The sequence below is a fragment of the Ciconia boyciana genome, chromosome 3 (assembly GCF_034638445.1).
Source record: "Ciconia boyciana chromosome 3, ASM3463844v1, whole genome shotgun sequence".
Taxonomy (NCBI): Eukaryota; Metazoa; Chordata; class Aves; order Ciconiiformes; family Ciconiidae; genus Ciconia; species Ciconia boyciana.
In genome coordinates this window covers 108,222,067-108,234,761 of record NC_132936.1, presented here as the reverse complement: position 1 = coordinate 108,234,761, position 12,695 = coordinate 108,222,067, and the positions used below count along the sequence as shown (strand labels likewise).

The 12,695-nt window shown below is 42.8% G+C and overlaps 1 protein-coding gene across 1 annotated transcript in view; it reads left to right on the top strand.

Moving 5' to 3' along the window:
* CAPN8 (calpain 8) overlaps window positions 1–12,437 on the top strand; it is a 30,549-nt gene extending 18,112 nt beyond the window's left edge. Inside the window, exons 10-21 of the mRNA XM_072858408.1 lie at window positions 6–181; window positions 2,184–2,195; window positions 3,918–4,129; window positions 4,701–4,737; window positions 5,416–5,481; window positions 6,426–6,483; window positions 7,059–7,123; window positions 8,324–8,392; window positions 9,720–9,798; window positions 10,719–10,835; window positions 11,457–11,515; window positions 12,414–12,437. Of these exons, the coding sequence (XP_072714509.1) occupies window positions 6–181; window positions 2,184–2,195; window positions 3,918–4,129; window positions 4,701–4,737; window positions 5,416–5,481; window positions 6,426–6,483; window positions 7,059–7,123; window positions 8,324–8,392; window positions 9,720–9,798; window positions 10,719–10,835; window positions 11,457–11,515; window positions 12,414–12,437 (974 nt within the window). The remainder of the gene's footprint in view (window positions 1–5; window positions 182–2,183; window positions 2,196–3,917; window positions 4,130–4,700; window positions 4,738–5,415; window positions 5,482–6,425; window positions 6,484–7,058; window positions 7,124–8,323; window positions 8,393–9,719; window positions 9,799–10,718; window positions 10,836–11,456; window positions 11,516–12,413) is intronic.
* Window positions 12,438–12,695: the final 258 nt, after the last annotated feature.

The window sequence follows — 12,695 nt, the reverse complement described above, 5'->3', positions numbered from 1 at the left end:
CTTAGCAACGTACTGGACCAATCCCCAATTCAAAATCCGGTTGGACGAACCAGATGATGACCACGAAGGGAGTTTGAATGAGCCATGCTGTACTGTACTGGTGGGCTTGATGCAGAAGAACCGCAGGAGACAGAAGAAAATGGGAGAATCTCTGCTTAGTATTGGTTATTCGATCTATCAGGTAAAGTTTGTTCCTGATTAAGGGCTTTATTCCCTGTTCTGTTACGCTGGAAAAAATTAGCAATGTGCTACATCTTGACATTCAGCAATACATTTCAATAAGAACTGGATTTTGCAAGATGATTCAAAGCCTTCTCTCATTTCTTCCTGACCCACATAATATGGGAAGATTCAGATAAATTTAGGCTCAATTTTTGTCCCACTTTAACAGGAGAGCAGTGTAAAACTAGAGGCAATAATTTAGCAACAGTCTCATTGAGAGCCTTCTCTTAAAAAATCTGAATGGGGGCAGGCTCAGGGTGTCTGGCAATTCCAGATAAGTGTTTCTGATTACAGCCTATCGTTACTGCTCAGTAGTCACTTTCTTTTTTTTATTATTTTTCCCTTGCATTTGAAAATTGTTTTGATTCATTGTCTACCATGCTATTGTTCAGGTTCAGCAAATTTTTTTTTTCCTGATTCTCCCAGTGTTGCTTCTGTCTCTAAAAATACAATGTAGGGAAAAAATCTAGTGTCACCTCTAATTTCTGTGATGTGAGGGGACAGAAGCAAATATAAAAATTTCCACCCAGTATTACCATTCCCAATATCATATCTGGAGAAAAGCAATTAAATGTTGTATAGATTCCACTGGATGAAGATAATTAACCAGCACAGGTGGGAGCAGATGGGAATGGCTGACTTCTGCTAATATATCATGTGCAGGATGGTTCAAAACTAGCAAAGGTTTTCCCTAGTGCCGAAGTGTCTGCATACACAAATGGGTCTCACCGAGCACATTTCTGAGTTACCATCTGTGTGGTGCCAAGCACCCTGGCCTATTGGCATCCTGAATTTGCACATTAAGGATGTTTGTCTGCTCATATCACTGAGTACGACCCTAGAGAAGTTAGCAGAGCTTTTGTGCTTTACATCTATTTCATCCCATCTGCCTCCTCTGTGATCTTTTCCATAGTAGGGTAGACTTGGTGACTCTTAACAAGGTGAAGACTTTCTTTTGAAAGACATGGCTGCTAAGTCATCTGAAGTAGACATCCAGCTATGATCCAAGTTACTTGGGTCACGCACTGTTGCAGATTTGCACCATTGCAGCTGATGCTGTGGCTGAGGAGGTCCAGTTAGGACAGCATGGGTAGTGACCTAAAGCAGATCTCTCTGCAGGAGAAGGTGAAAAGATATATGCTCAAGTCTACCTGCCCTGCAGAGCTTTTGTAAGTCATGTAGCTCAAACTGCCTGCTGACAATAACTGTAAGTGTGCCCATCACCGAGCTCCAGGCCTTCTAGTATGTTGGTTATAAGGAACAAGACCTGAGGTCTCAAGGGGCCATCTCAGGCCCCAGAATCACTGTATGGGCGATATTTTCAAAAGCTCTTTTGGGACTTGGGAGGACACTCTCTTTGGTTGTCACTGGAATCTGTGCTCTCAAGACAACTAACTGCTTTTGGAAAACTAACCTTATATTTGGAGGTACAAATTAACATAGCAATTTAGTTAATTTAGGAAGGGCCAAATCTTGACATTTGTTACTTGTTATAATTGCCTTACAACTATCTCATCATCCTCAGGCTGATTGCTAGTGATGGTAGCCTTATATTTTCATCATATTCCAGTAACAGTAGACTAGTAGATTTTAGGTCTGCTGTAATAAACTCTCAGTTTGTTTTTGGTTATCAAAGTGGGGCTAACCTGTTTACTTTCCTGACTGAACATTTAAAGGCTTACCCAAATATTTCCAACCAATAGTATCGTTCACAACACCATATCAGGAGAAAAGCAATTAAATGTTGTATAGATTCCTCTGGATGAAGATCCTGTTTTTCCTTTGGAACAGCTCTAGCACAAACTAGAACTTCATGTATAACTGATACTACAATATGTGGTTGTAAAAGAAAATGAAAAAAAAGTGTCTGAAGGAGGCTGTAGCTGATTTTTTTTTTTCCCCTAATGATAGATGTGTGTATGTAGCAGCCATTTAACATCATCTCTTTCTCTTCCTTTCAGATTCCTCAGGAGGTATGTAGTCTCTGCTGAAGACTTCTAGCCTCCACATGGGCACCTCCTGTTGCACTGGAGAATTTAGCTACCAGGAAGACTTCTTCCTTACTAATGACAGCTCTTCTAGAGAGCTTTGTTCTTGGATCATGGGACCAATCTCTCGAGTTCTGAATACCATTTCCAAGGGACTGGGGCACAAGGCCTTTATTACAGACATCTGAGTCCCAGTCTTGACTTCATTTATACTTGTTGAAATTTAGCTTCCACTAAGTTTGTATAACAGAGGTCAGAATTTGTCTGTTTGGTACAGGTGAAGGCAAAACAAGGTCTCTGCACTCTAAAATCAAGAAAATGTAGCTAATGTTGTTCCAAAGAAATGGCAAACTCTGTGGATCCATTCCTTTTGTAGTTCTGAGCTGGGGCTCCTGGTAATGAACAAACCCCACTCAACCTTTCCTAATCCTCCCAGATGTCAATACTGAGGTAAAGAGACTTTTCATTCCTGAAGAAAGAGACCCCAGGGTTGTCTGGCAGTAGGAACAGCCAATACTCATTACTGAGGTCCAGCAGCCTGCACTGCCAGTTTTTCCTTGGCTTTTCAGCCCTTTTCTTCTCTCTCAGTAAATGAATGTGTGGTCATGTAACAATTAACTGTGTCTTTTAACAGCCTTGCAGATGCAAAGGGAAAATTAACTTTATATATTGAAAAAGATATGGATCTGGCTTCTTAATCTTTGCAGTCCCATTTAGTTTAAGACTGAGTGGGGAGAAAGGATGGGGTTGTTGAATAAATACCAAATCCAACCTTATCTTCAGAACAAAAGAGGAAAACCCCCCATACTTTTCTACAGTTTACAACAGAAAAACTGAATAATTATAAAATGTTTGATAACATCTTTGTATGCTCTGATCTTAGACAGCCAGAAATCTTATCCATATGCAATGTTCCCCATCCTGTGTCAGCCACGCTTTTGTGGATCATTGAATCACACTTTTTGAAAGACATACCTGTAGAGCAAAAGTCATGAATAGGAGGTTTAAAGTAGAGATGTTATTCTTACACTACTCTTTCTTGTTACATTGGTGTTTTGTTTTGTGAGCTATGCAATGTTTCACTTGTTTAATAATACATTGGTATTAAGGAAAAGTTAAGTACTATTTTCCACATAATCCAGAGGAATACCTTTAGTATTACTAATAGAAGTTGGGTAAATCATCTAATGTGGGCCCAAAAGTCTCACTGTTGTGACTACTACTGTGTTCTGTTTACTATTATTTTCTGTCTGTTTGAATAACTCGGAGACTACAAGTCCTATGCTATTAGGAGATCTATCCCATATCATAAATTGCTCAAAATCATTCCGAAATTTAAATTTGTTCACGAGCAGCTTGTGAAAGCAAAAAATGCTCAATACATGGACAACTTAAGTATAGCAGGTACTAGTTTGACCAGATATGAGCACACATTATGATCTTTTTATTTATTTTATATCACAGACTGTAAAGAAGCATGTGAAAAGATAATCTTTGTAAAGGAAGATACTTTCCCCTTCTAATTATCTGCCTGACTGTTTCCCATGACAGAATGCTGGTGGTTATCTTTTACGCTATTGGTCATGGATTTATTATTTTATGCTAAGAAAAAACTTGAGATAGCTTTAAAGCACTGAGATTGAAATAGGGCAGCTGGATTACCAGTGAATTGTCAAATGGTTTCTAACAAAAACGCATTTCCCACAGCTGGAAAATAACACGGATATTCATGCGAACCGTGCTTTCTTCGCAAGGAACCAACCGGCAGCCCGGTCTGATCCTTATGTCAACCTGCGTGAAGTCTCCAGCCGCATGAAGTTGCCCCGGGGAGAGTACCTCATTGTGCCGTCCACTTTTGAGCCTTACAAAAATGGAGAGTTCTGCCTGCGAGTTTTTTCTGAGAAACAGGCTAAAACGCAGTGCGTATCTCCTCTGTAAAGCCTTCTCTTCTGCTGGTGAGGCACATAAAGGAAAAGGTCAGGTGTTGCACCCACATCCCATGCTCTGTCTTTTCCCATAACCAGCAATATAGGCCCATTTCTAGGACCTATTTTCTTTTGTAGTCTACCATATGTGACACAGACACATCCATGGTAGAGAGTCATGGCTCTTCAGATGGCCTCCAGCTAGTATTCAAGTGGTAACTAGATCCCTCAGATCCGAGAAGCAGAAGTTCCCACCATTAAAGAGTGCAGGATTTGGGAGTATGATGATGAGGAGATGATTTTAAAAAGGGTTGTATCAATAGCAGCCATTGAATGAAAAAAATGGAGTCTGGATACAAGAGAAGAACAACAAGGCTGTATTTCCCAAGGAAAATATCCTCAAAGAGGTGGGACAGAGGTGTAGGAAGCAGGAAACCTGGGGGCTTGTTCTATCCATTTGGTGACACCTTATATTAAACCAGCTTGTTTTGCTAATTATTGTAAGGGCAAATGATAGACTTGTCATTTCTTGTTGTTTTCTTTTTTTTTTTCTGTTTTTCCTTAGGATGATTGGTGATGTGGTGGCTGCAAAACCATATGAGGTAAATGTCTTAACTGGGCAGATTGTTGTTGTTGTTTGTTTTTTAACAAACTTTTCTTTCATAATGTGGGGGCAAAATAAGGGTGAGATTTTTATTTTTCCCCTGAGCTGGGATCACAGTATGTGTTTATGCTTAGGAAAAATATCTTTTGGTTATGGGGATTCTTTACATATCTCCATGGCTTAGTTTCACATGCATTTTCATGTACCTGGGCCCATGTAAAAGAGAAACTGCACCCTTGTAGACTGGGCTGGAACACATTAAATTGTGCTTCCATCTAGTACAGGTAGGAGAAGGCAAGGAGGGCACTGAATGATCCTTTTCATAGAAACAAATAGTCTCCCTCAAGTCCAAGAGAAATTGCAAAAGCAGGCTTCCAAGGAACTGCTGAATTGCTGTGGCCAGGTGCAGCAACATTTTCATTGCAGCTATTTTATAAAACTATTTTGGTAGCAGGCGAAAACTTTTTCATCAGTCTTAGAAAGTATTTACTCCCAAATGAAGCCACCCCCTGGCTGGTCGTGATTTAAGTAGTGCCTCTGTTTCGCCATTGCTGCAGAGCAAGTGCTCGTTTTCCATTGCTGTAAATAGTCCCCTGTAAAGCTGCTTTACGATATCCACAGCTCTCTTTCTAGAACCACCTTGTAAACCACACTCTCGGTCATCTCTTTCCTCTAGCCTCATGTCGATAACAAAGATATAGATGATGAGTTCAAGACTCTGTTTCAAAAGCTCTCTGGAGAGGTAAGTGGATTAAAGTGAGAGAAAATGACTGGGACCTCTCTGTTATGATTATGCAAATATTTGACTTGCCAGTTCCTTTTACTGTCTAGTCTTCAAAAAAACCAAACAGTTCTCCCCTTTTATTAACTCACAGTTTCGGTTCGATTTATTTTACAATAGAACAGTTTTACTACATTTTTCCTCTTATTGGTGTAAAATGTGATTTGTTCCCTTGGTAATGCAGGGCATGGAATAACTTTGAAAATAGGGGCGATGGGAGTGAGAACTGTGAAAATATTATCCCATGGTGAAATAAGTTACCTGTGGAGTTAGCATATAATTCTGACTATTGCTTAGTTGACCAATTCCTTCCTTTTTGTTTAGAAGCCCCAGGAATTGGAAAAAACTGTTGGCTGAACTTTCTCTCTATTTATTGTATTTGACAAACCTCAGGATCTACAAAGCCCTGCTGCGCTAGCCTGTGGCCATCACATCAGGTTTTCTCTTAATGGACAGGCGGCCACTGGCACCAAAGAGGGAAAACATCTTGTTAGTGCGAAAGACCTTTCTGAATTTTGAGATGGCAATTTTAGTATTCTTTTGTTGTAGTTTCCATAAGCCTGGAATATCTCAAATGCTCTCCTGAACCTGTTCAGCTGAGAAAGAAGGCAGTCACCCAATTCAGTCAAACCTGTTAAAAAGTTAACACTTACTGGGTCATGTCACCATGGCACCTAACAAACCACTTATTTCCCATTTGAAAGGCTAGGATATATTCATGGGTTCTGAGGATCTCCTCCATGTGACATCTGATAGTAAATGTAAAGTGTTAGAAAAAAATTAAAGGTTTACATGCCTTAGATAAGGGTTGGAAGGAAAATAGTCCCTGGATGTCTGACAACAAATGAATATAGTTTGTTTCAAATAATTTTTGTGTTAACACCTGAAATATGTTTTCTGTCCAGGACTGTGAAGTGACTGCAAATGAACTTCAAACTATCCTAAACCGGGTTTTAGCAAAGAGTAAGTAATGTTATGTAGTTCCCACTGAATGGAGCTGAGAGGCACATGCTGAAATGGCGAGACATTTGGTTGTTCTTTGGTCAGAGGGAATGTCTATGCCTGGGTCCATCAGCACACAGATGGGATCTAGCAAAACCCAGCTCTATCAGCTAAAGGTGATGAAAAACTGAGTTCTTGTCTGCCCCCAGCTGAGTTTCTCCTGGCTTGTTGAACCTCTAATATGGGTGGAAAAAGTACCGCCTGGTGCTCTCCTTCCAAGAGCTGCCAGCCGATGTCCTGCAGAGGCTCTATATTCCCTGTACCTTCTCGGGACGACCACCATGGGAAGATATTATTATGCTGCTGCATAACTTCTGTGGACAGATAGAGGCTTACCACCCCCAAGACCAATAACATCCCCCGCCCCAGTGCCAAAAAAGCCATGTGAATCAGCTGAAGGGAAGTAGTAGAAGAAATGGCAGAGCATTTACTTTGCTAACAAGATCTTAAGGTGGCTGACATCTCCAAGGTTGTCCGCAGAAAAATATTTGTCTTAAAGTATTTCTGACTTGGATTTTTACTTCCTTTTTTTACAGGAAAGGATATCAAAAGTGATGGATTCAACATTAACACTTGCAGGGAGATGATCAGCCTTTTAGATGTATCCTTTGAATGTCATTTCATCACCTTTAAAGTTTCTGGATCTTCTTTGCAAAACTTCCTGACAAGATAGGCTAAGTTTACACTTCCATTGTCCAGGCGCGTGGCTGGAGGCATAAAATTCAGCCAAGCAGCTCTATCAGCTCAGGGTGGCAGGAACCTGAACCATTTAATTATCGGCTGCTTCTCTCACCTGCTCTGCATCTCTCATTGCTTAAACTTTTCCCTAAAAGTAGCAGGGAGGAGAAGCAGGAACCTTCTGCCTGGATGCACCTGTGCAGTTTCAGATGCATACACAGCGTCCTTGGCAGGAGGCAGGTTTTAAGCACAACCTCAACTTCCACCTCTAAGTCAAGTACTGCTTATAGAACACAGAGCTCAAAGCAGCAGAGCAAGGCTGTTCAGAGGGGGAAGGCTATGAGTACATGCTGTGCCTCCCTCCCTTCTGCATAGCTTGTAGGACACATGGGTGCTAATAAGCTTTGTGTAGCCAAGGGAAAAGGAGAGGCCAGCACATCTGCCCAGTACTCCTTTGATGTGGACTGGGAGGGCCAAGAGTCATGCTGCCAGGATTACACTAAGGTTTACACTCAGGATTACACTGAGGTCAGCTGGGATTAGCTGTGGATCTTGTGGATCACGGGCTGTTGGGAGAAGTGATGCCTTTGTCCTGCACTCTATAGCCTCCCAAACCCAACAGGGCAACTCAATAAATACAGCATCATGGGGGCCAACTCCTTGTTTCTGCATAATTTTCCATAGGAAGGGATGTTCAAGGCCCTGAAGGACACAGGGGAAGACTGTGTAGCTACTATTGACTCTCTCTGTTCACTCGCAGTTCCTGTCTCTGCTTTCTAACACTTGTCTGCTGTGAGGCCAGTCCTTTATTTCCCTAAGGGCTTTAATATACTGTTAGCTGTACAAAATGTGAGTGGATCTAATTGTGCTTATATATTTAGCAATCCCATATATCATTCCTTGAGAGTGCAGATAGCCTAGAAATTCTTGGCATGCCTTTAGCTAAGCAAATGTAAAGCTGTGGGCATGTCTGTGTGAGGTGGAGATGTATTACAAACGAGAATGAATACGGCATTAAGATGACACGGTGATGGGTGATTTGTTTTTGTCAGAACCGGTTGCTCTCCAGTTTTGCTAAGGATAGAGGAATCCTGATTTTTGAACCATGCCTTAACATCCCCAGACCAATGGGACCGGCACCTTGGGACTTGTAGAATTCAAGACACTTTGGATGAAGATTCAGAAGTATTTGGTAACATAATATTTCTGACTGTCTCCCCTTCCCTCTCAGCTCTGAAGTACAGGTCCAGAACTGAGATAGGGTTAAGCCACCACAGAGAGATATACTTGGAAACCTTCCTTCTCATGGCTGGAGTTTGTTCCAGAGCTTAGAAGCACCTCTGATTTAAAAGGACACAAGCAGATCCTCCTTCACTTTGGCCCCACCACTCTCCATAATTTGCAATACCTTATGGAAAGCCAGATTAACCCTCTTTCGTTGCTGGCAAAGACAGCTCTCTGCTGCCTGCTGTATTAAGGCTCTTATGAACATGTCTCTGCTGTTGCAATATGTTACATTGCCAGCTGAGCACCAGCAAACACAAGAAACACATATTTTTAGGACCTACAAAAACCTGGCTTTGTATTTTTTAAATCTTGTAGAAGTGCCGAATTATTTTTCTGACAGAAGATTTAATATCCCAAGAAGGGCACCCAGAATCGAGCAGTCTAAAGGAAGGTCAAATTTGGACCTGCTTTGTTTGACAATATCCCTTTCAGGCGAGTCTGCTGCTACCATGCTTGATGCTGGTCAGCACAAAGCACCGGTCCTGGAGGTTCATGAGGAGATGTTCAGCTCTCCTTCAGCCGGAGGCACCGGCTCTGTCCTGAGGCTGGTGTTGGCAGAGCAAGCCCTGCGAGCCAATTCCGGTCTGAGCTGTAGGTCTGGGTGGCTTCTAATTCTGGATAATAAACCTGCTGGCAGTAGGAAGCATCTGTCATCTCGTCTGAAATATTAACCAAAATGGACTTTGTCTATTGCAGTGTTTGCCAAATGATAGGATATTTTCCTCAGTGGCCTGTCTGCCACCATGTAACATGAAGGCAGGCAGGCTGCCAGCCCATGGGAACAGGTTTTCCAGTCTGCCTTGCTTGCCAGTAGCTACTTGAAACATTTCCCTTGCTCATTAACATTTCATAGAGTAGGAGCTTGGGCTGGGAGGGGCAGCCCCTGTCCCAGCCACCAGAAACCCCAGGCTGTCTCTGCACAGCAGAGTGATGCTGTGGACGCAGCAGAGGTAGGCACAAATGTCCTGGCTTTAATCTAGCTACAGGAGCAGGGAGGATGGCAGGGCACAGGCTGCAGAGTGGACTACCAAACCAAGGTTAAGCCCTAGAGGGTCGCTGATTATTTCATTCTGGCTGCTACCTCCTGGCGAGACTCGTGTTACCATGTCTTCACTACCATTGTTACCCAGCCATGAAAGCCAAAGCCTACCTGCCCGTGCTTGCACCACCACATTGCTGCATGGGCACACATTGAAAAGCCACGTCCGCATTCTCTCGTTCCTCTGCTGCAGGCGATCTATAGGAAAGTGGACAGTGACTACTCCGGTACCATCGACTCCCACGAGATGCGAAATGCCCTCAGAGAGGCAGGTGAGTATACTGCTCGGGGACACTGTCGCATCATTGCAGTCCCCCCACCAAACATCGGAAGAGTGGAGCCTTTCATGGATTTTCTTCCCTCCTGTCTCTGAGATCACAGCATTGCCAGTGCCATTCTCCCTTCCTGGCAGTCACATACTGCTATGTCCTTTTGCTGCTATATACATCAAAACCCATCCTCTGTTCTGCATTATGAACCACTGATATTTTTGTCCATGCTGTGACCATTGCTTATCCATCTGATTATTACTTGCTCTATTTTTGGCCTCATTATTTCCTAATCTAATTGTCCTCTTTCAGAGCTATGTCCAAATCCTCTTTTTCCTTCATTTCCTCCCACCACCTTTCTCTACACTAGAGAAAGTGCACGCCTGATCAAAGCATGCCCCAACGATATCCTCTCTATGTGTGCTATTCACTTTAGGAGCAGTGCTTGCCAGTTCAGGGGCATCTAGAGGAACACTTTTTTTGATCTGTCTTGTGCTCGATGGAGTCTCTGTGAATGATCTGGAGACAGAAATAGCACTAATATGGGCCTGAACAGAGCCCAACGTGTTATGTGAGCAATTGGCTCTACTGCAATCACTGCTATTCAGCTGCAGCAGCAAGAATCGCTAATTAGGGGTTTATCTGGGGAACATAGGACTGGTTATGCTGTGAAACAATGTGAAATATGCAGTCTGGCGAAATGCTGTGGGAGAACTTTATGCCTCTCTTCACCCAGCACAATGGGCTTTGGAAAGGACCCACAGCAGAGGTGGGTGATGGAGTCCAACAGACCTTCTGGGAGGAAGAGTCCTCAATTCTTCACCCAGGTCTGCCTGCAGCTGCAGCAGTCCATGGGTAAGTCACATCAAAGACAGCATATTAACCCGCTGTGCCAGTGACTCGTGTGCTTCCCATCCCTTCAGGTTTCACGCTCAATGATCAGGTGCAGCACAGCATTGTCATCCGCTATGCCTGCAGCAAGCTGACCATTGATTTCGACGGCTTTGTGGCCTGTATGATCCGCTTGGAGACCCTGTTCAGTAAGTGTCCCTGTTCATCAGCCAACAGGAGTTCCTGAAACTTTGGGGTTTCGTTACGTATTTGGTGTCTTTTAACTATGAATGTGGCAAATTGCATGGAAATGTGAGGATGCCAGCAAAGTTGTGTCTGTTGGAGAAAGCAGCAGAGAAATAGCAAAAGCCTTTCTATCTGAATGACCGTGGAGCATAGGGGACAGGTTTTCATAACCTACCATGCTCTTCTGCTTTACAGTCATCTACACTTTATGGTCAGTGCTCTGGCCTCCAAGTTGTCCCATGTCTCGTAAATGGTACCATTTATCATTTACAGTCCTTACTCAGACCTGATTTACAGGTTTGTCCCTGGATCATACCAGATGCTACTGCATCAGATTTTATAGTTGTCCTGCTGCCAACTCTCAGTTTGCTGCTGTAGATCTGACTATTCTGCCCCATCAAGTGGCATATAAATGACTTGTAAGAGGAAAGAAGAACAGCTGTAATATTCTTTTACAGAACCAGTCTAGATTTCCAGTAGATCATGGCAACGCACCAGACTTCTACATTTTTTCAGACGGATTCTCTACATGCCAGACTCTGTGGTTTATATCCAATATTTTTCCCCCCTCTTCTACTTTTCAGAAGTGTTTCATCTCCTGGACAAAGACAAGAGTGGAGTCATCCAGCTCTCTCTGGCTGAGGTGAGGCTGGTCGGATTGAAATAACATCTGGTTAAGCTACAGCAATGGACCGCACTAAAATACATTTATCTGAAATCATTATTATAAGTGGTAAACTCAATAGGGATTCAAAAGGAACGTTTGTTTATGTGAAAAGGCTCTTCAGCTTGGAAGGCTTGTCCAAATTAGTAGAATGAACATTCACCTTATATGAGCAAAAAAGTAAAGATACGTTCAAAACCCCTAAGGTTGCTTGAGAAGATGCTTACACAGTGTGTTTCACTGTCTACTTTCAGAGGGCAGTGGTCAATTCATTAGAAAACACACAGCAGGGAGCTGTTCTTGTCTGGCAGAGAATGTACTGATCAACCTGCCAGAATTAGAAGACACACTTTAAGATGCCAGGTCTTTTTTTTCCCCACATTGTTTTTAATGCAAATTTGTCCTGTTGAAGCTGTAATAAGAGCAATCAGCTTGAGTCTCCCTTTGCAGAATACAAGTATATCTCTGGAAACAGCTGGAAGGGGCCCCAAGAGGTCCATCCAATTAGTCCTCTCAGCTGAAGACTGGCTCAAAGGGAGGAGGATGGCTAAGAACCCCTGTGACCCTCAGTCACAGTTAGTTAGATCTAGCTGAAATTGTACGTTGCATAGTCCAACCCTAGAATTTTTCAAAGGTCACACAGCTTGCCCTGGAGAACTTGTCTTCCCTCAGAAGAGACCCCACTTGCAATGTCTGAGGCTGATCCTGGCAATAAATTTCCCCAAAGTTCCAGAGCAGATGGATCCTACACGTACAACAGATTACGATGCAGCTCCAGCCTTTCCCAGCTTGTTCTCCCAGAGCCATGGCAGAGTGCCCCAGTGACATCCTGTGGACCTTCCAGATGGTCTGACTCCTTGTTCTGTTTCTCCCTCAGTGGCTGTGCTGCACGCTGGTTTGAACCACGGTCGACGAATTCAGTGATGAACTCAGACCTCTGAGGGTCTTCCAAACACGGAACCACTCATTTGGCTTCTCCTTGTTATGGAAAGCAGAGAGAGAAACTTGTTTTTATTACTGGCAAGTTATTTTAAGCCCACTAAAAATGATCTCTTGTCAGTTAGAAAATAAATACACTCTTGAACCAGAAAGATAAACAAACAAATAAAACAAACAAACCCAAACCTAACCTCCTTTACTTTTCCTGCCCAGAGTATTT